General features: G+C 42.4%; 2 protein-coding genes across 6 annotated transcripts; both read left to right on the top strand.

Annotated features, from left to right (window-relative positions):
- Window positions 1–82: 82 nt before the first annotated feature.
- LOC112561945 (protein rogdi-like) lies at window positions 83–12,999 on the top strand. The gene is made up of 11 exons (XM_025234818.1): window positions 83–164; window positions 1,174–1,245; window positions 2,153–2,192; window positions 3,701–3,767; window positions 4,124–4,187; window positions 4,456–4,542; window positions 4,737–4,832; window positions 5,292–5,390; window positions 5,700–5,831; window positions 6,098–6,181; window positions 7,792–12,999. Exons 1-11 carry the CDS (start codon window positions 129–131, stop codon window positions 7,846–7,848), a joined length of 834 nt encoding a protein of 277 aa, XP_025090603.1. The 5' UTR covers window positions 83–128; the 3' UTR covers window positions 7,849–12,999.
- A 623-nt stretch (window positions 13,000–13,622) lies between these two features.
- Window positions 13,623–20,167, top strand: LOC112562308. 5 transcript variants are annotated; one of them, XM_025235482.1, is made up of 9 exons: window positions 13,624–13,979; window positions 14,466–14,551; window positions 14,815–14,947; window positions 15,145–15,305; window positions 15,747–16,463; window positions 16,963–17,348; window positions 17,515–17,997; window positions 18,467–18,831; window positions 19,066–20,167. In XM_025235482.1, exons 2-9 carry the CDS (start codon window positions 14,510–14,512, stop codon window positions 19,467–19,469), a joined length of 2,691 nt encoding a protein of 896 aa, XP_025091267.1. In that variant the 5' UTR covers window positions 13,624–13,979; window positions 14,466–14,509; the 3' UTR covers window positions 19,470–20,167. The 5 variants fall into 5 exon arrangements, with proteins under 5 accessions (XP_025091270.1, XP_025091269.1, XP_025091267.1 ...); XM_025235481.1 differs by having other exon boundaries at window positions 14,472–14,551; XM_025235483.1 differs by having other exon boundaries at window positions 14,472–14,551; window positions 19,072–20,167.
- Window positions 20,168–22,452: the final 2,285 nt, after the last annotated feature.

Here is a 22,452-nt window from a genome sequence, read left to right on the forward strand (position 1 = left end):
TAAATCCATAGACTACAGTAAACTCTACACGGATCGCCGAGTTGCTGTCAGTAATATTATGTGATATGCTCGTGACCTCAAAGTTTGTAGTGACCTTGACACTTCACCTTTCTACTTTGACCCCGAAAATGGCTATGGCGGAACACGAAGAAATCTTGGCATTAGTGAGTTGATCGCTTGTCGGTTTCATGAATTGAATTGTACTTTACTTTAGATCGTTGTAATATTGTTTAGCGACAAGTCATTGTTTCTATTTTGTTATTGGGTTGCTGGTATATTTTTCTGCAGTAAGTCAATCAATTTTTTGCGGTCGCACAGTCGGACACGCGAAACATTTATGTCACTGTTAGCAAGAAATTCGATACTCGGGGACTTGTAGGCTGTCTGTGATTCTTTATGAAGCTGCAAATCGTTCTTAAGTCTTTGCTGTGGCTGAAGTATGTTTTCCCTAGGCCGAGCCATTTTCAACATTCACTGTTTTTATTTACTATAGCTTGAAAGTGACAGAATACTTGAGCGGGACCAACTTAATTTAATAGTGACCAGTGATTGATTGCAATGTAATCAGCACCGATATAGTGTAGATTACTGTCGTAAACGAGTACACATATAGCTCTGAAGATGAATAGTCAGTACTGCAAAATGCCATATATTCGCTGATAATTGACTAGGAAACGCCCATCGACTAAGGAAGTCATTGAAAACATATTCCTTTTCGTTGTCAGTTGTGAACTGTTCTGATGTTTACGAGTGGTCTTGAAAAGGAAGAATTACCATTGGAAAAAAATCTGTCACCCCTACTCCTCTGTCATTGTGTGTGTGTGTGTGTGTTTGAGAGAGATGGCTTTAAAATGGCTTTAAGTTAAAAGCATATAGTGAGCACATCTCCTCTCCCTGGCAGAATAAAAGCTAGACTTAAGCAAAGAAGCACATGACTGCTTTCTCTTTCAAGCATGCTTATCCTTTCACAGTCACATGATCTTTAGAGTTTTCAGTTTCTTTCTTACTTTCTCTTTTCCTCACTTCTCATTTGGGGAAAAAACCCACTAATAGATTCCCACCCTAACAACTTCTATCTCCAGCTGTCCACAGGCCAAGATTGAGACCAAGTAATTGTTTCAAAGTTTTGATAATGTTAGACTAGAAGATTGAACACACTACACATATTTGCAGAAGGAGGAACTGCAGTGGCTTTTAAGCGAGGAAGTGCATGCTGTTCTTGGTGATATTCAACAGACCCTACAGGTAACTGTCAAGAGCAATTTATTCTTCTTATGCCATTTGCCCGTTATTTTTTGCAATCATAATCATCTTTAACAAATATCAGCAGTAAACAATAACAAGTAAACACAAGATTCAACAAATTATATCGTTAGCAAAATTTTAAGCAATAAACGGATCGCCTTTCACAGATGTCTTCAAAATAATTTTAAAATACGAGCATCAAACAATATGAAAAGAAAGACTACTAAGACGGTCCTTTTAGCTATGTCTTTTGGAAAGAGAGTTAAAATTTTTAAGCACTTTTGGCAAAGGTGACCTTTGAAGTATTTTTGTAAGATGTATCTGTCTAATATGCCTCAACACACACACACAATGTGCACTGGCAGGGAATTCAGTGCTGTTATGGTATTCTGCTCAGATGATGTTGCTGTAGATGTAGATGCTGAGATGACCACGGTTTAATTGCGGAGGTCAAAATAGCGGCTGTGTGGGTGTGATGCCAATGAGATCAGTGCCTGATCACACTTATCCAATGATTTGCCATCAGCTGTGGTTTAAATATGACTCAGTTTGATTTGGCATAGTATAACCTCAAGAATCTAAGGGCTTATCACACGAATACACATCTCAAATTATTATTGAACCTCTCGGTGACTTTTTAGTTCACAGAAAATGCTCACATGTTATTCAGATATGATGGAATTTGTGAAAAATCCTCAGTAATATAAGCATTATAACAGTATTGAAAGCTTTGGGTTTCAAAAATGATTTTGGGTTAGACAAGATCTATGTGATTGGAAGAAAATAAATGTGGAAAGCAAGGAATGGATTAGCAAATGAGATGAGTGAAATGCTAGGGGACTTTTCATCTCTATGCAGAACAAAAGTTTAAAATTGTAACATTTGTTTCTTTCTTTTAACCTTCCAGGAATGTGGTAGATGTTTTCCCATGCCCATAGGAAATCTAGGTAAGCAGCAGACTTAATGTACATGTTTTTATGGTATCTATCTATTCCTCTTCATGCATCAGGTTGCACATAAGACCTCAACCAAAGTCCACCACCGATGTCGATCGGCTGAAACCCGCTCCAAGTGACCCCATGTCCAGCCCTTTCCTTTCTTTTCCCTTTGCACTGTTCTTCTCTTTTATGGTATATGTTCGCTGATATTTAAAGGCATATAAAAATTTAGAACAATAATTGTTGCATGCATGGAAACATGCATACATGCTAACCCTTTCTCTGTTTCTGTCTCACACACACACTCTCTCTCTCTCTCTCTCATATTACTATTATGAAAGCATGTTGTAAAGATTCATGAATTGTGTGTATGTATTTATGACAAGGTAAAAGTTCTACGTCATTGTGACAGCAGACTGTATAGCGTACTATGTCTAAGGCATGGCAAGAGAACTCATATTTCTTTTTCTGCATGTTATGGAGGGAGGGGACAGCAAAAATTGTGGTACTAGAGCCAGACCACCAGTGGAGCTAAGAGAAGTAACTCCTATTGTTACGTAGAAATGTCCATGCTGCACCAGTGTGGCAAAATGAAAGAATGCAGGAGCTTGAGCAATACTGGTGGGACATTACTGGACTGATAGAAGTCATTTTTGGGCAGTCCTTAGGGAGACAGCAATGGACAAAGGTCACAGGTTCTGGTACAGTTGGGAGTGAGGGACTAGAGAATGGTGTGGTAGAGAAGTGGCGGGAGGTGTCATCACCTGTACTCCCATTTCCATCTGGCTGTCACCATTGTCCAAGTCTACTCTCTGATTCCACACAAAGACAATGAAGTAGAAGAGTTCTACAATTATCTGGGAGAAGGTCGTAAAGACAGCACTGATGAAAAGCATTTCTAGTTTGAACGGTGACTGGGGCATCAAGATTAGCCCAGATGTACCACAAATGGGCGGAAGAGTAGGTAAATTTTGCATAGTCAAAACCAGCGACAGGATCTAGCACTTGGACTTTTTGCCTGAAAAGCACTTTTTGCACTTTTTTGCCAGAAAGCACTGAGCAAGAGCTCATTGAGGACAGTACTACTCAACAATCAGCTGGGAGACTTCTTTCAGACAAAATTGGGGTCTTTTAGTGGTGCCTACTTTTGTCCACACTGTTCAACATCTTTTTGGAAGACTTTGTGAAAGAAACCCTTCATGATCATCACACCTCCATTTGAATTTCTGGGTGGGGTCACCGACTATTCAATCTGCAGAAATTTTGATGACAATATTGATCAGATGGTGAAAGCCATGGGGATGAGGTTCGTTGGTTGCTGGGAATGATAGAGTTAATTTCCAGTTGCTGGTGCAAGTGAGTGTTAAACATGTGACCTCCTTCTTCAAAAGTTGTAATCTCCCTGTGTATTCATTAATAGGTGCAATTGTATTGCCTAGCATACAGGCATCAGATGAACATGTGTATCACATGCACTCAGTAAGCACAATGATTTAGTGACTTGTAAATGTTTACAGATGACACAGAGGCAGTGCCTAACAAAGATGCTCATCTTACACAGCGAATTTTGCTCTCTGCCCCAAGGTATCTGTACTGTTTTACCTGCAAAATCCATAACATTCAATACCTCTTGGGACTGAAAACTTCGACATGAAATGTGTGAAAGAGTTTGTGGTACTGAATAGAATTGCTTCTTGAAGAATATAAAAATCTTGTATTGTTAGCTGGAATTGTTGCATGGTTGTTCAGCTTCTTCATAATATGGTTGCCTGGTTGTATAGCCCATTCATGCATGTTAACTTTTGTGTGCAGATAAATTTTATGTTTTTCCATGCTTGACTCATCGTGCAGAGGATTGTGGTGTGTTCCACAAGTAATCTTTACTCCAAGGCATAAAGTTGATTGTAGTATTGAATGTGTTATCGGCCTTGTATTTTCAGCACTGCAACAGCTGGGGCTATGAAATGTGTGATCACTTTGCAAGGAGACTGCATCTCAGAAGCAGTGAGTCTTTCTCTCTCTCTCATCTATACTAACCTGCCTGCAGAATGTTGGGTTTGTCTGAATGTTTGTATTGGCAAAACTGTGAATGTATTGCTGTGCATATTTAGTATCGTTAGTAATATTTCAAGAGTATAGTCGGGAATAAATACATTTGCATTATCTTTATTAATTAATTTCTCAAGTTATAGGCTGGGGATGAGTATGTTTATTGCATCTGTCCTGTGACATTTGTCACTTATTTTTAATTGTGTGATGATGTGCTCTGCAGGATATTAGCTTTAAACACAAACAGGCCAAAGAGCACCACATATACAGGACCAGCATTAAGCCAAATGAACAGTGGAAAATACAGCAGGTAAGAGACAAAAACCTGGAAAACTGTGGCAGCACCTTCTACAGTTTTGTAGTTTAGTTACCATAAAATGCTCAATAGCTATAGGCATGGAAGGCAGTTGTCTTGATGCATAAAGTCTTTGCCTTTTAAAAATAATCTATGCTTGTCATTTTTATGTGACAGATCATTTTTGTCCCTTTTTTTTTTTTTCTTAGGTGCAAGATGCAGCTAACCATCTTCAACAAGCAATTGCTGTGGCGACACTTCGAAATAAAGACTACAAGTTCAGCTCGGCACAAGAAGTGTTGATGGTAGGCTGGTTGACTCTTTGCTCAGTTAATTTTTATGGTAGGCTATCTTCTAGGTAAGCCATTGAAGTGGTTGTGTGAACTTCAAACTTTAAAAGTCTGATTTTAGACCATTTTGAGGTACCATACGCATGTTTGCTTGGAAGTACTATACATGCACATCTGAATGCCATTCTTGTGGTTATCTTAGATTCTGTCATAAACTTTTGCTGACATTTGGTAAAATTACAAATTTGTTTATACCATTACTGATGAACATATTTCTGACATGATTAAAATATTGTCTGCGCTTTTTTCAGGTCACCATTAAGCAATAGTGAATAATTATATTTTGTTTTACAGCGGTGGTTTGCGTTCTGTATCATGTAGAAATTAGTGGTGTGCATGTAAAAAGTGGACATTTTACATCTCTGTTGATCATCACTGTTGATGTCATTTTATTAGTTGATATTTTGCTTACAGATGCTGGAAGAGCTGATGAAGAAAGTGAAAGCAGGTCAGCTGAGCCTGACCTTGCCCAAGCGAAAGTCTCTGCAGGAATTGGTCACCAGCAAGAATATGGTGAGAAGTCCCACACTGCAGGATGCATTGGTGTATTCACAGACATGCTGTTGATCCATATGGATGCATTTACAAGCATGTAGGCCTATAATATGAAGATTCTTTGTGTGTGTGTCTCTCTCACTCCGCCTAATATGCATGCATACATAAATTAATGCACATTATGACATTCTGTCCAACTGCAGTTGGTTGTACAATAGTTTTCCTGTTGTGTTATTGCATTAATATAAATTCTTTATTGCTAATCTTCTTGTTGATCTGTTACATTTTCTACACACATGAGATTGAATGTGAAAGTTCCACTTTCAGCAAATCTTCCAGCCACCTGTTCCCAGCGATGTGGCGATGTCGTTTTATGTTCATGGGTCAAAGCTTGTCCTGGCTGTCTACCATCTTCACACAAATGGTCAGCACAGACTGGACATATCACATCGAATGCAGGTTGGTTTTACTGCTTTTAGAATTAGCTTTCTTATTGCTCTTAAACACCAGATTCATTGGAGGATGGGTATTTCGATATTTTGTCTTTGACTTCTTCCCACATTAAAGTTTCTGACAGCATCAGTCATCCAGACTGTCTTATCTGAGAATGAAGATGTCATTGCTCATGTAGTCTGAAGATGATTTGTTGTTGAAGAATGTGTGGTGGATTTGGACATGTAGCAGGGTTTACAACATGTTGTTTCCTTGTTTATGTCTGGATACAGATGGAAGTGGTAGTGCAATGGCTGAATGAGGCAATCATCTGTTTTACACTGGCCTTACAGCAGTGTCAACAATTATTTGATAAAGTAAGTTTAGAGTTCATCTAATTTTGTTAATTACAAGAAATTATAGCTGGCTTAGAGACATCAGAGCTAAAGTATTAAGTCTGCTGATGAAATTGAGGGAAATATACATTATGTGCACCTGATCTGATGTTAGGGTGTTTGGCTGTATTAAAAAATGTGGGTTGCCTTTATACACTGGGAACGCAAATAACCAAATAGAGCATTATTGTCCAAGGCCTAAGGTGCACATGCTAAAGTCCAATTTCAGTGTGACACAGCATTCTACCCCCAGTTTACCCAGCAGGGGATACCTGACATCCAGCATTAGTGTGATGAAACATACTTTCCCCAATTTATACAGCTGGAGATACCTGGTGTCCAGCATTAGTACAATGCAGAATGCTACCTCCAGTTTACCCAGCTGGGTATGCCTGTTGTCCAGTATGATGCAGCTTACTTTCCTCAGTTTAATCAGCTAGAGAGACCTGACCCTTTAGAGGATTCGAAAGGAGAGGAGGCAAAGAATGCCCTCAGAAAAAACTGGCACAAAATTATGAACATTCTCAGACACCTCACTCCCCAGGCACTGTAATGATACATGATATTTACCTTTATCTACACCTTTATTATGTTATGAAAAGCAAAACTTTTATACTTTCTTCTGGATTTTCTTAAAGCCTATTGAACAGTTTATTAAATTTTAAACCAAAGGGTAAGTCCACTTATAAATATGAGGATTGATTTTAGAAATTTTGGAAAGTAACTAGACCCTTTCCACTCACCCAAATTTGGTTTTTATGTGGATCTCTGGAACTAGTTTTATAGGCTTGGAAAACCATCACCCAAGCCACAATGCTTATAATGTCACCATCTGATTGGTGGATCTTGAAGTACAAAATGAAGTACATGCATTAAGTATTCATGCATGCTTACTGAAAAAAAAAGAAGGAAAAAAATGATGGATAGACAGATAAAGCAAGTTTAACTAAATAACCAGATGATTTTTCTCCTGATGATTTTCCAGGGAATGCAGACCTTATGTCTTTGGTGTACTAGTATTGTGCAGATTTATACAATACCTGCCTCCTCTTCTATAATAGAACATATGGTATAGTCTGGTAAGGCCAACCCCTAACCTTTTCAGGTCATTGGGGAGTGAGGAGTTAGAGAAATCACTTTTCTTGGGCCAGCTTTACGTTTGGTCGGTGCTCATCTCCTCTCCCTCACTGCATTACCTTTCACAACCCTCAGGTTCCCATTCTTGCCAGCTGGGTCAACTGGAGGAAGTTTGTTGTGCTACTTGGATATTGAACCATGTAACATGTATTATGCATCTGAAAACTTGTGTTCACATAACTGCTAATACTAGATATTTTGTCATTTTACTTAAATCTTACAATAATATTTTTTTTAAAACTATATAAATGTGTTTTTTAAACAGTTGCTGGGAGTAGTTGACTGAGTTATGTGCTTTGCTGTAAGCAGTAGATGACTGAATAATTTGTTTAGATGTAAGCATCAGTAGCAAAGGTAAGAGGTTGGTGTCAGATTTATGCATAGATACACGAGACTACTTTTGTAAGATAAAGTCAAGGCAGAATAACTTATCCAGTATTTTTTTTTCGTTCCAGATCTTCTCTGTGTGTCAGTTTATTGAAGAAGAAAAGATGGCAAAGAGACCTAGATGAGAGTTTAGATGGTTCAGTGCCTTCCCGAACATCCCGAGGATGTTGGCAACTGCCTTAAAGCCATAATGTTTAGTATGTGATACATTCCATTGATTTTATTCTAGAAAGTCCTTAGTCCATTTTCCCTTGTGGGGATGGAAGTGTTGCTGATGGTGACTATTTGGAGCATTGATCAAAGTCTCATGTTGAATGCAGGCAGAATCTTAGCTGGACCTGTTACAAACTCAGTCACATTTTTGCAAACATTTGTACCAAGGAAATGCCTTAATAGGGAGAATGAGGACACCTTCTTTGTGTTGACAAGTCACCTGGACAAAATGAGGTGCCTGTTGACGCTTAAGATGAGGGTAAAGATGCATTTGTGTGTGAATTACTTTAACTGTGGACATAAGGTTTTTCGTGTGTGGCAGACGTGTTACATAGGGCACAAATTAAACCTTTTTTGTTCTGGGGACTAGACTTTAAAATTTTCTAGTTTAGGAAAGTCACTGCTGCTGTTGCAAGCTTTTTTTGATGCTGTTTAGTTGTGAATATAGAGATAATGGTTGACACTTGTGGGAATGGTAGTGAGTGATTAAGCTTAATTTTGGCAATGTGTATGTGCACACATGCACAAGCATTTGGTTATGAAGATTACTGTTCCTTAATTATTTTTTTTTTAAATTTTAAGGAAAAGTATCTAACAAGAAAATTAGATCATTGATATTATGTATAATTATTTTCTAACATCATTTCACATAATATTATTTTACAAACTGCTGTTTGAATTATTGCCATCATATTGATATGCATATCGATGATTTTATTCTTTTTTTCTGCTGATCTCTTATACCTATCAAACATTTTCTTTGAATTTACTTGCCATTTCTCAACTCTTTTCCATTGCTGTTGTGTTTTTATTCCTACTTTATACCGTTTAGAATAAAATTCCTTCTTTGTGATGTTTTAAAAATATTTTATCACTTCCACTGTCCTGCTTTTTACTGAGTGTGACTCTGAGCATTGTCACCACTTTGATATTGCCTTTGAATGCAGAAAAATAATAAGCCTTGGAATGATATGGACACTAATTATCTTACTTAGAAAACTGAGCCACTCTTTTAGATTTGGATTTCTTTTTATAAATGATGAATTTTTCATTCATGAAGGTATTTTACTTTTTCTTCTCTTTTCTGATTTTTGTGACCTTTCAACCACCATGACTGTGAAGGCTTGCAGGTTATATTTAACTTATTCCCAGAACAGAAGGCTGATGATGATAAAATTGAGGAAATATTTTGTTGTCAGATAGGGCTGCTATACTCACCATTTTGAGATACCTTTCTGCTTACGCAGTGTGGAAATACATTTGGAAAAAGTTACAGGTTCTGTGCATAGACAATGAAATGGCTGTATGCCAACAGGGCTTGCTTTTAGTTCAGATGGATGAATCTGTACTAGAAATCTTGTGATAATGTTGCCAAACTGTTTGTTCAAAAATTACCTACACAATTTTTAAATGTAAGTAAATTAGTGTCTTGTTACTACTGCAAAAGTATGTGTGCATTCATATATATATGCACACACACACTCATGTATTAACCTAAGAATGTGATTCATTGTCAGTATGAATCATTAATGTATGATGTTTATATTAACTGTGAGCAGAATCCTTGTAAATAAGTGCATTTACTGTTAAATCAGTTCTCACTGTAATTGGTACTTCTACATTTCTGTTGTTGATGATAGCAGTCAGCATTGCTGTCTATCCTTTATATTCCAGAAGAACAGATGTTCTTTATCTATGTGCAAGTATACTCAAATTAAGAAATAACAGTGAAAGGATACAGGTGATGAGTGATTTGTGAGAGGGATGAGTTTCTCTTGAGCTAGATTTAAAACTCATCTAAAGTGAAAACAGATATAATAATAATGGTTACATTTTGCCATCTTTATCAGTCAGTATTCTTTTTATGAATTGTAAAATGCTTTATTTCAAATTTCTGTTAGAATATGCATTGGTTGCAAGTCATCTGTACTTGTTAAAGGCAGTCTTCTGCCTGTCATTTCCTAGAGGCATTGATGGCATACAGTTCATACACTTCACTTTTTAAACAGCCTCATTGGACCTTAATCTCACCTATCCTATAAGTGCAGACTGAGATGATCAGCACTTTTATCAGGATTATGTAAGGCCTATTACCAACTGAGAGGTATGTAGCCTTTTTTGAGAGCACAAGATCATAAAATATAGTGTTACATGACATTCTTGTACTTTTTGGCCGTAAATGTTTGCAGCAGACTTATGTCATCCAAAAATATGGGTGGATGGCAGTTACATAAAGAAACAGACATTGTCCTAAAATGCCTGTAATATTTTCTGGTTCTAATAAAATGTTTTGGAAATATGACACTTGGGAAAGAATTTACAATTTGGTTAGAGCAGATTTGTTGCAGATCACTTGTTGCAGATCACTGGCCCTGTCCATTCATCCATTCAGCATATTGTAGACAGGATTTATCAGGGCCCTGTCCACTCAGCATATTGTAGACAGGATTTACCTTGGAAGATGGTAGAAGGAGAGCTTGGGGCTTCACCTTGAACTTGCCGTAAATCACTTACAACTCAATGTCTGTAAGGATTCTTGGCTGTGGGCCTCTGTGAGTTTATTTCTCTTCATGCTGAATGCAGTCCATGAGCTTTTCAAGGGATTTGCTGATCACCAAGTCTTTACAGACTGGCTGTTGCAACAGGCAATGCTGGTCAAGTCTAAAGCCTTTTCTTTCACACCCTGTGGTTTGACTGATTAATACTGTTTGCTTTGAATTTGTCACATCGAGCATCATTTTGAACGATAAGATACAACGAGATCACACTTTAAGTTCTTATTTTGAAAATTCATATCTGCTGCGAAAGTATTACCCATAAGCGCTGAAATGAAGAGGCGTGGTTTTTCCCATCAATGCTACATTTTTGAAAACTGTCGTTGTTTCTGGTGAATGTTCATTTGCGAACAGTGAGTGCCTATGATGAATATGATTCCATGTTTTGACTGGATGCTCTCCTGAAAAGAAAGAACTGCACAGCTTACCATAAGTAAATAGTGTTTTGATGTAAACTCTTGTCAACCTGCTTTGTTGTTTAAAGCAGATTATGCAGATATGGAAAGTGAAGAAAGATGTTGTGTGATATTTTTTCCTGCAGATAATAATAGCATCAAAATCCGTTGTGAGAGAATTATTTCAGACTGAGAAAGGGAATATAACTTCTCTCTGACAAACTGTTTATGGCAGTATAAAGCTGCAGTGAATGTTCCATGCTGTCGTCACCTTTACCTCTTGAGTGATGTAGGTTCTGCATCTTTAACATCTGCACAGATTGTAGAATGCGGTAGTAGATTAGCTAAGCCGTAGTGAAGACATTATCTGTCCTCGTAGAGCTAGATTATCTGTTATTACAGACCTGCAATGCGATTCCAGCTCGTTTCATCCACAGACCACCCTTATCTAAGTATTAAAAGGGGATTCATATTTTTTTCTTTATTTGCCTTAAACTTGGAGACGACTTCTCAAGATAAAGCTGGCAGTTGTCTGCCGAGTGCCCACAAGCCCGTAAAGCTTGACGAGGAGGGACACCCGAGAAGACTACAAGGTGGGTGGGTAGGTAGGAAAAAGTGTGAGGCGTGGGTGGGGTGGGATTGGGATTTTATGCTGAGGCGATCCAGTAAGTACGGGTATATCACAGCTTGTAAACAGATGCTACATGAAGAGAAGGAACAGCCTGCCTGAGACGAGATTTGAAAGCAGAACACTTGGTCCTTCCTGTGTTTGTGGCAAGGGCTAACCGCTGCTCCCCTCGGACCGATGGGAAAAACGAAATATCCATCGTATGGGTGGGAACCACTTCGGAGACAGGGATCCTAACTCGAATAAGCGAGTGCTGGCCTCACCGAACACACTCACACAGAGCAACATAGACAAAGTGCTTACTCGTACATCTATTCACACTGAAGGATCTTTTGGAGGAAGGCAACACTTCCCAGTATGTAGCCGGAGATGATTACTAGTGGCAATAGTAACACCAGTGATTCTCTTCCTTTTCTCTGGTCCTTCCTGCTTTTTTTTTTCCCAAATTTCCAAAGGCGCCACAAGTCTTGATAAAAAAAAAAAACCACCAAAAAACCGGTGAATACACTGTCAGATCTTTCTGTGTTCCAGACCCTTGCCCGCATTTATATGTTTCATAACAATTATTGACCGCAGCCATCGTTGTTACCGCTATCATTGTAATGTTCATGTCACTATGTGCATCTATCTGAGCAATTACTGACCATATATTGTTATTACCGCTATCATTGTAATTATTGTGCCGCCATATGCATATGTGATGACAATTATTGACCATAGTCATTGTCATTACCGCTGTCATTGTAATTATTGTGCCGACTTATTCAGTGTCGATGACGATGACCAACACGCGAGTCTCGCTGACCATCGGTCGTAGATGTCGCTTGGCTCATTTTCTCACCTGAGTAGATTCCTTCAGCTGGCTTAATTGTGTTTAGTCTCTTTTAAATACTAATTACACCAAATATTTATGCAACAAAGTTTAAAGACGAGAAGACAAAGAAATGTGAAAATTCCTGTGTTTTGTTTAATGCTCAAAATGGTTTTTGTTTTAAATAGGGAAACCTTTTTTTGAGGTACGAAGCTGCTAGGCACACCGGACACTACAGGAGGCAACGTGGACACAGTGAAATGTTCTGATGGGATTAGTGCCCTCGTTAGTTTATTTTTCTGATTTTCTATGGTTACTGCATGCTGTCAAACGCGGTTTCTACTGTTGGGAACAAGCATGCTTGGTTGTTGCGTTTATTACTTTTGTTTGTTTAGAGCAGACTGAAGAAGACCCAAGAGAAAGACTTATCGTATTCAGGTAACATCTTGATGAAAGACTATTGATATACCTAGCATCATGAGGGACACTCGTGTTTCATGTAAACAAGTACTACTACGAGTCTATGACTGCTGTCGCTTTTTACAAATTATGTTTCTGATGCCATGATGTTGATGCACATAGGACTGTTATTTGCTTCAGGTCACAAGGCTGTCTGTCCACTCCAGAAATTCATTGCCTTGTTGTCAACTACGATTAAACACTGAAATAAGGAATGAATTGTTTTTGTTGTGTGATTTACACCAACAGTAGCAGCAAAAGGAAACTTCTGGTAATCCCACGGCGATTCGATGTCCCCAGTGATTATCCAGTGTCGGTTATTGACCTCCACACACTGCTAATACTATATCGGGGGATCTGATTGCAAGGACGACGACGACGATGATGACGATGTGATGATATGATACAACGACAGACACTGTGCGCTCAGCGCAAATATCCACACACACACACGCTCTGCTCCCCCAGCGCGCACACACACACGCAAACAGAGTTGGCACACACACACAGAGCTGACACACACACACACAGCGCTGACACACACACACAGAGCTGACACACACACACACAGCGCTGACACACACACACAGAGCTGACACACACACACACAGCTGACACACACACACACAGCGCTGACACACACACACAGAGCTGACACACACACACACACAGCGCTGACACACACACACACAGCTGACACACACACAGAGCTGACACACACACACAGAGCTGACACACACACAGAGCTCACACACACACACAGAGCTGACACACACACACACCGCAGGTCTGTCTACCGCACTAGCAGCCCTCAGCCAACATCCTGATCTCATTTCTCGAAAACGCGGTCTTTCACGAGAAAGCATTCGCCACTCCACAGCCTGGCAGGATGTCTGCCGAGGACACTAGCCTCAAATGCTCGACTTTTCAGCTGTGCTCTCCTCTCTTTACAAGTTTTCCAATGATGGCTACGTCGAAGAAGTGAAAGCTAGAGCAAAAGAAAACGAAATGTATCGTGTGGAAGTAGCAAGGCATTGTTTACATCTCTTGCTTGTTGATTCTTGTACTTTGGCCAGCAACCGCAACAAGCTATTTCTGAAATCGGGAATTTCAGGTTATCACGACCCTCCTTTTGCCAGTCACACCCCGGGTGGCAGATAGCTGAGGACCACAGGTCGACTCCATCTTCGTGAAGGTAGCCTTTGCTTTTAGTCTTTTTATCATTGTTGTTGTTTAGCAGCTGTCACAACATTGCACTCTCTCCCCGTCTATGTATATGATGCATGAATGTGTGTGAGAGAGAGAGACTCTCGTGTGTGTGAGAGAGAAAGAATCTCTTGAGTTAAAAAGTTTGCAGCCCACTGGGCCTTTAAACATCCTCCCATCCCAAGATGCAGGGACTGTATCAACAGTTTGTTATTGTTGGTGGGTATTGTATTGTACTGTATTGTATTGTACTGTATTGTATTGTACTGTATTGTATTGTACTGTATTGTATTGCAAGAAGAAAGGTTCTCCTGCTCGCCTTCTGTGACATTAGCGAGGTCACTTTCTAGAACGGTGCACGCACCGCATGTTTCCTCCCACAGACAGGGGTATAACCGTATAGGGACTTTGTGTGCCCCCTGTACAGTAGGTTGGTCAAGTACAGAAGCTATAGTCTTACCTCCTGGCTGGTAAGTTGCAGGTTTTCTGCCGACTGCGACCCATGACCTCAAATCAAAGATGGCCGATCTCGGGCCAAGCCCGCTGTCCTCAACACCACTGGTAAGACATGGCAGATGATCGAGCTTCTCGACTTTTATCGTCCCGCTTTGACACAAATAAAACATTCAGAGCAACGTGTACATTGCTTGATGGTATACTATGTGTTTGTGTACATGTTTGTATGTACTGTGAACGCGTATTTGCTTATTTTCTTTCTTCTTTTTTTTTTTTTTTTTTGATTTCTTGTATGTCTATACGAACGTGTTTGATTGATTGATTGATGGATGGATTGATTGATTGATTGATTGATTGATTGATTGCAGCGCAGGACGTCGAGCAAGTCCAGGAGACGAGGCCGGCGGGCGAGTGTCCAAGAGGCAAAGCATCGGGAGGAAAAGAAAGAAGTGGCAGACTATCATTACTTCCTGTCTGACCATGTGTGTGGTCCTGTCAGAGGTAAGAGAAAGTGCACTAAAGTGCAGACAAAGACTGTTTTGTTGTTGATTATTATCTGCAGACAATACAACCCCTCAGCCTGCACCCACTGCCCCGAGTCCACCACTAGACCAAGCTCACTGCCAGAGGCACAGATGTTGGTGTTGATAACATCGTACGTAGGAGTGACAAGTACAGAAATATGTATTTACTTGCAGACGCCAACACTCTACTCAGTATTCAGCAAGAGACAGGCGCCGAGGTACGACTTGCCGACATCCCATCGTCCGTACAAGACACCACGTGTTTTCTCATCCGGGGCAGTCGTGCCGAGATCGAGGCTGCAGTTCAAACGATGTGTAAAAAAACCGGTTTGCAGGTCAGATGCTGACACTAACAGGCCATGGGATGGAAATGCATGTACTTACCACAGAGCTTAACTGACCATTTTGCAGGTCACTAACCCTCCGCCCCTCTAAAAAAGGTGTTGGTAAACAAAAAATTATTCTAGGCCGCATTGTATTGCCAGGAAGGATTTTCTTTTACTTAAATGACAAAATGAATGTATGTGAACATCCCTAGCCTAGTGAAGTTCAGAATATAAGTTTCAAACCGTCAGTTTATCTCCTGCTTAACGACCTCTGTACGACATCATCAGTTGACTAACAAGGACCTGAAACAGTCAAACTGTTTAGAATTAAAATACACGTATGAAAATAAGAACGGACATTTTCTTATGAAATTTAAAAGTAAAAGCAAAGTTCTAAATAAATCTCAGGCTTTTGTCACACAACCCTGAGTTAGATATTCACCACCACAGGGAACTCTGGCAAGCCAAGCCCAGGAGTTCTGGCTTCAGTGGGTTCAACAAGCATACCCCGACCTCCACACCCGGGCCTACTTCCAGCCTGCTGTCTTCATCAGGCGCGTGCCAGTGAGAGGACAGGAGGTTGCTGGTCACCGAGTTCTCGTTCCTGACCAAGGGATTATGTCCCCTGAAGCTTCAACAGAAAAACCCGAGGGACAGCCGCCACCCGTACACGGCAGTGACGTCAGAGACGACGACGCGATGGAGCGAGTGTTCGTCTGCTGGAAGAGATTGGCGGAGGAGCACAACGAAGTGTTCATGTGCGTCAACCAGCTGCGGTTCCAGGAGTACCTGGGCGACCCCTGCTACTCTGCTGCTGCTGCTCATCTACCTGTGCCCACCTGCCTGCCATCTTCCATGCCCTGGCAATGGAAACGTGGCGACTTCGATGTGCTCCTCGTTCACCGGCAGTACGGTCTGGTGGTCTGCGAGGTCAAGTCTTTTGGGGGCAACGTGGAGGAGCTGAACATGACGCAGGAGGAGATGGACGCACAGATACAGCGGAAGCTGAAGAAAGCATCCAATCAGCTGAAGAAGGCCGAGGCCGTGTTGTCCTACATCGTGTCGGACATCGCATCTGGTCTGCGCATCACCCAGGTGATCGCTCTCCCCAACATCCCGTCAGCTCGCGTGAAGAGGGCGCTGGAGCAGGATCCTCAGTTGGTAGAGGTAAGCACCCACCCGAGGGTCTGAAGGTTCCACCCCGTAACTTTTTATCACATGGATCAGCCTCAAGCTCTTGCTATGAGGTTTTAAAAACTATTTATTTGTTTGTTTTGTAGCTGAGATCCTGTAAATCGAATTTCTTTTCCCTTGGGGTATTTAGTTTGTTCCCTTAGTTTTTGGTAGGGCGTTGGAGCTAGTAAGTAAATATTATTATATATGCATGATATATAGCCTTGTTTTGTTGGCATTTCTTAGTGATATGTATGTAATATTATCTAATTTATATACATATTCAGATATGCATATATACTGCGTGTGTGTTGATATATATATATTGAGAGAGATTTTTTAAAGTGAATAAGCGATATTCATCGAGACATTTTGTCCATTTAGGTTAATAAGAGCCTCTTTATGTTCCAAGCTTGTTTAGTAATCACGACCAAACAAGTGGATTGTTGGTCCACCTGGCGTCAGTCGTGTCTTTGCTGTAACTGTTTGCCAGGAAGTGTGTCAGTGTCTGGGAACAAAGGACGCCGCAGACATTCTCAGACTGTGTCTCTGCTCCGACCATCTGCCGGCTTCAGAGCCGCTGTCAGGCTCCATGTTTGAGGTGGTGTGGAGGGTGTGGGACTGGTGGCATGGAAGGGTGGCAGGGCGACGGCAACCCAACCTGCTGGGAGAGCTGTGGCGCTGGTGGCAACGGTGTGTGGCTGGGGCGCTGCCCGACTACTGGCAGACCTTGCCCAGGCTATGGCGACGTCCAGCTTCTAGGCGCCGCACCGGAAGTGAGTCCAAGGAGCATGCGTGGCAATGGTGGCAGCGCTGCGTGGCTGCAGCCGGACCTGACCCTCTGATGACCTCGCACCTGTACGAAAAGCTTGTGGCCAGGTGAATAGACGTAGAGTGTGTGTGTGTGTGTGTGATATGTGCCTGACCACACAAACATCCGTCTATGACATATGCACTCACTTTCAGACACACATGCAGACAGATAGACAAGCCTACGTGTATTTCACTGGCTCCCGCAGACTACAAGAGACATCATCTTGGGCAGGTTTTGTGGTCCCGCTACAACTGTCTCCATGCCCTGCACGACCTCGCCCCGCCTGGCTTTGAAGACCCGAGGTCACGCCGTGTCGGCCACGGGTCAGTGCTACACGGCCGACATCGCGCTGTTCCCGGAGCAGATTGACCTCCTGACCCAGCCTCCCGCCAGACTCTTCCTGACCGGCCCACCCGGCACGGGCAAGACGGTGGTGCTGCTGCTGATGGCCTCGGTGTGGCTGCAGCTGGACCGCGACGTCTACGTCGTCAGCACGTGGGAGAACAGTCGTGTGTCCTGCCGCATGCTGCACCACCTACTGCAGCAGAAGTGCAGCTCTCACCCGGCAGCAGCAGGCGACCCGCAGAGACTGCACTACCTGCAGTACGACCTGCACTGCGAGGAGGACATCAAGAAGGCCGTTGATGATCTCGCGGACGTGGCGGTGGACGGAGCGTTGAATGTCATCGCTGATGACGTGGGCCCAGATTTCTGGTAAACTTTACTGGAGCTGGGGAAATGGAGACTCGTTACTGGTCAGCCCTATATACTGGCTGGCGGCTACAGACTGCGTAGTGGTCAACTGTGCACTGACTTGGAGGCTAGAGACAGTGGAATACAAACACAAGGTGTGACGAGACGAGTGACTGGTAGACTGTACACTGGCTGAGACACGTTGACATACTGTGATTACTGGGAGACTAATACCCTCGATACCTGTGACTAGACACGCTTGATATTGTATGTGTGTGTGAAGGAAGAGGGCATGTAGGTGACTGTGTGAAGATGTGAAGTGTGATCATGTTTGTCGTTCTGTGTGTCTGTGTGAGGCTGTGTGTATGTGTAGCGCTTTGAGCTGGTCAGGTGTTGGAGATCGGTATTTTTTTTTTATATTATTATTATTACTACCTGCCATTACCTGTAATCTGTTATTGTGCTCTGTATCTCCGTGTCTCCCCGACAGGCAGCATTCTCAGCCGTTCCAGACATTTTGCGAGGACCTGCTGGCTCGTGTCCCTGACCTCCGGCTGTGGGGGGCGAGTTGCCAGCACCGTCACACCCCCCGCTCCTGGCAGAAGGTGACCTTTACTCGCCCCCTCCGCTGTCCCCCCGTGGTGGTGAGGGAGGTGGCCCAGGCCCCCCAGATGACGCGCTTTGACACTGTGGCGTGCTACAGCGTGCGGGGGGTGCCTGACCACACCGATGGCCCACCCATTAAGTGGGTCTTTCACCGGGGCACCGAGCACCCCGGGTGGCAGCCCATCAACTGCGTCCGCTGTGGGGAGGAGGTGGCAAGGTTCCTGCGCAGTCTTTGTGTGGGAGCACGAGGTGAGTGGTGCGCAGGCTGGTGCCGTGGTATCGAGTAGTCTGCGTGCTGTAACGTGTTGTTACATGTAACACGTTGTAACGTTTGATGCGAGCTGACTACTAAATAAACCATCGCAGGGACACTAGAGCTACAGAAACGATAAGAAAGGTAACAGAGCCAGTAACAGCAGGCATCATGTCGCTTCTTAATATTTTAGTAGACATGCGCATCAAGTAAATTCTGTCTTCTGCCAGTTGCAGGCCCTTTGCCAACTTCCGGTGGCGGCGGCACAACTCTGGACGTGACGTGCCCACCCGGCCTGCAGTACAAGGACGTTCTCGTGCTCTGCTGGGGTGCCCCGGACGAAAACCTGGGTTTGGTGAGGAGTCTGGACAAGGCGGGTATCCCCGTGCGGGTGATGAGAGATGATGACGACGAAGCTGACGTGGCCGCAGCACGCAGTGACGTCATCTGGGTGGCGCAGGGGGACCGAGTGCGCGGGGTGGAGAGGAAGGTTGTCGTAGCCGTCGGCCACAACGTCCCCCGTCTGACGGGCATCTACCACCGCCTGGACTGGATCTCGCGCTGCACTGCGCAGCTCGTCTGGGTTGTGCCCCTTCCGGCGGATGTAGACGTGTCGTCTCTCCTCAAGCGGTGACGTCCTTGTCGCCATACCCGGAAGCTGTTTTATTATTATTATTGTAAATGACTCAGTGAATGAAGCATCTTGGGAAGCGTGTCGAAACCTTTGTGTCGGTCTGTCCAGGCTAGCAAACCTTGTCACGGAGCTCAGCTGACCACGCTGACAAACTCTAGGGCTGCATGGAGTTCATGGTGACAGGCAAAATAACTCGAGGCCTCGAAACTGAAGACCCTTTGATTACTGAGAAACCATATAATCTGTGTAAAGTCTAATCGATGGACACTTACCTAATCTCTACTATCAGACATTGATATCGAAACTGAGTAACGAACATTTAACAACATTATGTTATGAGAAATGTCTATATAGCTACCTAGTCTGCTATCATGCTTTCCGTTAGCTTCTTTACAACATTTGATGCATTTTGCTCTCCGAGGACAACGAAACACTCAGTGTACAACGACTGGAAAATGCAAGAAAAGTGTTTGATTGGAGAAATGTGTGCCTGTGGTGTTTACACTCAAGAGACAAGAAAGAACTTGAAGGGAATGGACCTCTACAAGGTTGTTGAAGATAATTTCACGATTTTTAACTTTTAAAAAAATGTATTGCATAAAATCAGGAACAAGTTGAATTACGATATCCGCAAAATATTTATTAAATATGCATTTAACTTATTATAAAAAACTAAATGTTATCATACATGTTGAAAATGAATTGTTTGTATTTATGTGCATGTGTGAATGTGCGCGGGTGTGCATTTGAATGGCTTTTATCTATGGATGAAAAGGTGCTGCACGTGATCTTTGTCTGAAAGAGAACGTGAGGGAGAGGATGAGTATTGTTTAAATGAACGGTTTGATGACGATCTTAGTCCTCGACAGTAATTAACACAGATACTTGACAGTAATCAACACAGATACTTGACAGTAATGAACACAGATACTTGACAAAAATCAACACAGATACTTAGTAATCAACACAGATACTTGACAGTAATCAACACAGATACTTGACAATAATCAACACAGACACCTGACAGTAATCAACACAGATACTTGACAATAATCAACACAGACACCTGACAGTAATCAACACAGATAATTAATGCAGGCTGCATATTGAGCCAGCCTGAAACCTTTTGATCGTACTCATGGCTGTCCACACGGCACGGCAAGCTGTACAGGAGGATAATGTACAGGAGGATAATGTACAGGAGGATAATGTACAGGAGGATAATGTACAGGAGGATAATGTACAGGAGGATAATGAAGGCAAAAACCTTTGCCACGCACGTTTTCTGCTTTGTTTACAAATATACCCAGCCTGTGTTTAAAGTTGAGCTCATAGTCCGGAGTTGGATGGCAGTGAGCCTTCTTACGGGTATGCTATGCCACCCGATACTCTCCTATAAACTATAGGACTCGTAGATGGTATTCTCGTGTCCCTCTCTTAGGAACTGTTGCCAAAGCAACTTCAGATAAAATAAATGTAAAAGCCTTCATTGGATGTGTAAGAGAGATCATTACTACCATTTCTAATATCTAAATGAAAACTAGAGCTGGGACGAAGGAGGGTGACCAAGAGAGTCGGAAAAGCAGACCAATCTGCCTGACAGGTTCCACCCGCCTTCAGAATAATTGTTATCCATGACTATGACAGCAACAACAACGCTGGAAGACTTGGACTTTGCTGATGACATTGCACTGTTGTCACACCGCCACCTATACATGCAGGAAAAAACAAAGGCCTTCTCAGAAACAGCTGGAAACCTTGGCTTGAAGGTCAGTGCAAAGAAAACAAAAAGTATGAGAATGAACGACAGAGTCCAAGACAGCATCAAACTAAATGGAGAAGAGATTGAGGAAGTTGACAGTTTCACCTATCTTGGGTCCAAAATGGCAAACACCGGGGATGTGGAGGTGGAGATTCGAGTCCGACTGTTGAAAGCCAGCCAGGCCTTCGCCTCACTCAGGAGCACATGGAAGGCAAAAAACATCAGTCAGAAGATCAAGCTGAGAATCTTCAAGTCAAATGTGATCAGCACCCTCCTTTACGGATCAGAATCTTGGAAGATGACCAAAACCATCAGTAACAAGCTTGAAATCTTCCAAAACAGATGCCTCAGGCGCATACTTAACATCTTTTGGCCAAACACCATCACCAACGAAGAACTCCACCGAAGAACTGAAACCGAGTCCATCACCACGCAGGTTCAACGAAGGCGTTGGCGATGGATTGGACATGTGCTCCGCCAGCAGACAGCAGACCTCTCCACAGTCGCCCTACGATGGACTCCAGACGGCCGAAGACAACGAGGTCGCCCAAAGGAAATCATTTGTTTGACAACCAACCATCGCTGCGTTTGTTTCATTTTGATTTCTAGAAAGGTATACTTGTCTTTCTGTGTATTTTATATTCTTTACCATCTAGAAGCTGTAAAGTGCGTTGGTTAGTGCGCTGGACTGTGAACGTCGTGGGTTGGAGCCTTTGACTGGAACACTCCAGCAGCTGGTGACCAGAATATGTGTGAGATTGATCAGGGGAGATAACAGCGACGGAGGGAGAGCGTTCCACATGAAAGACCTTAGACACAGTGAACCATGCTCACTGCCCACAAAGCGACCTCTAGGGTATGGGGCCCGTTTACCTGTTGAAATGTAACATACAGAGCTACAGCACACAGTCAACAGATATTTCACTCTTCATGAAAAAGCAAAACATGGACATAAACAAGTAGGTGATGAGGATAAAGAAGAGTCACATGAAATGGCAAGATAGGTTTGAATTAGAGATACTGAGTTTCTGAGTCGAGGCCAGCTTGTTTCTTGTTTCTGCTCAAAACTTCGAATTTCAAACAAATCCGTTTACTTAAAATCAAGTCTGTGAAAAAGGAGAAAGAAAACAATTCGTGACCTTATGACTCTAATTAGTGACTTGTGAGGGACCATTGAACAAGATAGGTATTGTCTACCACACAACCTCGCTCAGCTTTAGA

This window comes from Pomacea canaliculata, linkage group LG4, assembly GCF_003073045.1.
Source record: "Pomacea canaliculata isolate SZHN2017 linkage group LG4, ASM307304v1, whole genome shotgun sequence".
Lineage (NCBI taxonomy): Eukaryota > Metazoa > Mollusca > Gastropoda > Architaenioglossa > Ampullariidae > Pomacea > Pomacea canaliculata.

What these genes read in the sequence shown, in the direction of transcription:
- LOC112561945 (XM_025234818.1), top strand. Translation starts at nt 129, where the DNA reads ATGGCTATGGCGGAACACGAAGAAATCTTGGCATTA. An exon ending in AACAGTGGAAAATACAGCAG is followed by an intron (nt 4,543 to 4,736) that starts GTAAGAGACAAA and finishes TTTTTTTCTTAG; the next exon opens with GTGCAAGATGCAGCTAACCA. An exon ending in ACATATCACATCGAATGCAG is followed by an intron (nt 5,832 to 6,097) that starts GTTGGTTTTACT and finishes GTCTGGATACAG; the next exon opens with ATGGAAGTGGTAGTGCAATG.
- LOC112562308 (XM_025235482.1), top strand. Translation starts at nt 14,510, where the DNA reads ATGGCCGATCTCGGGCCAAGCCCGCTGTCCTCAACACCACTG. An exon ending in TGTGTGTGGTCCTGTCAGAG is followed by an intron (nt 14,948 to 15,144) that starts GTAAGAGAAAGT and finishes ATTTACTTGCAG; the next exon opens with ACGCCAACACTCTACTCAGT. An exon ending in TCTTTGTGTGGGAGCACGAG is followed by an intron (nt 18,832 to 19,065) that starts GTGAGTGGTGCG and finishes GTCTTCTGCCAG; the next exon opens with TTGCAGGCCCTTTGCCAACT.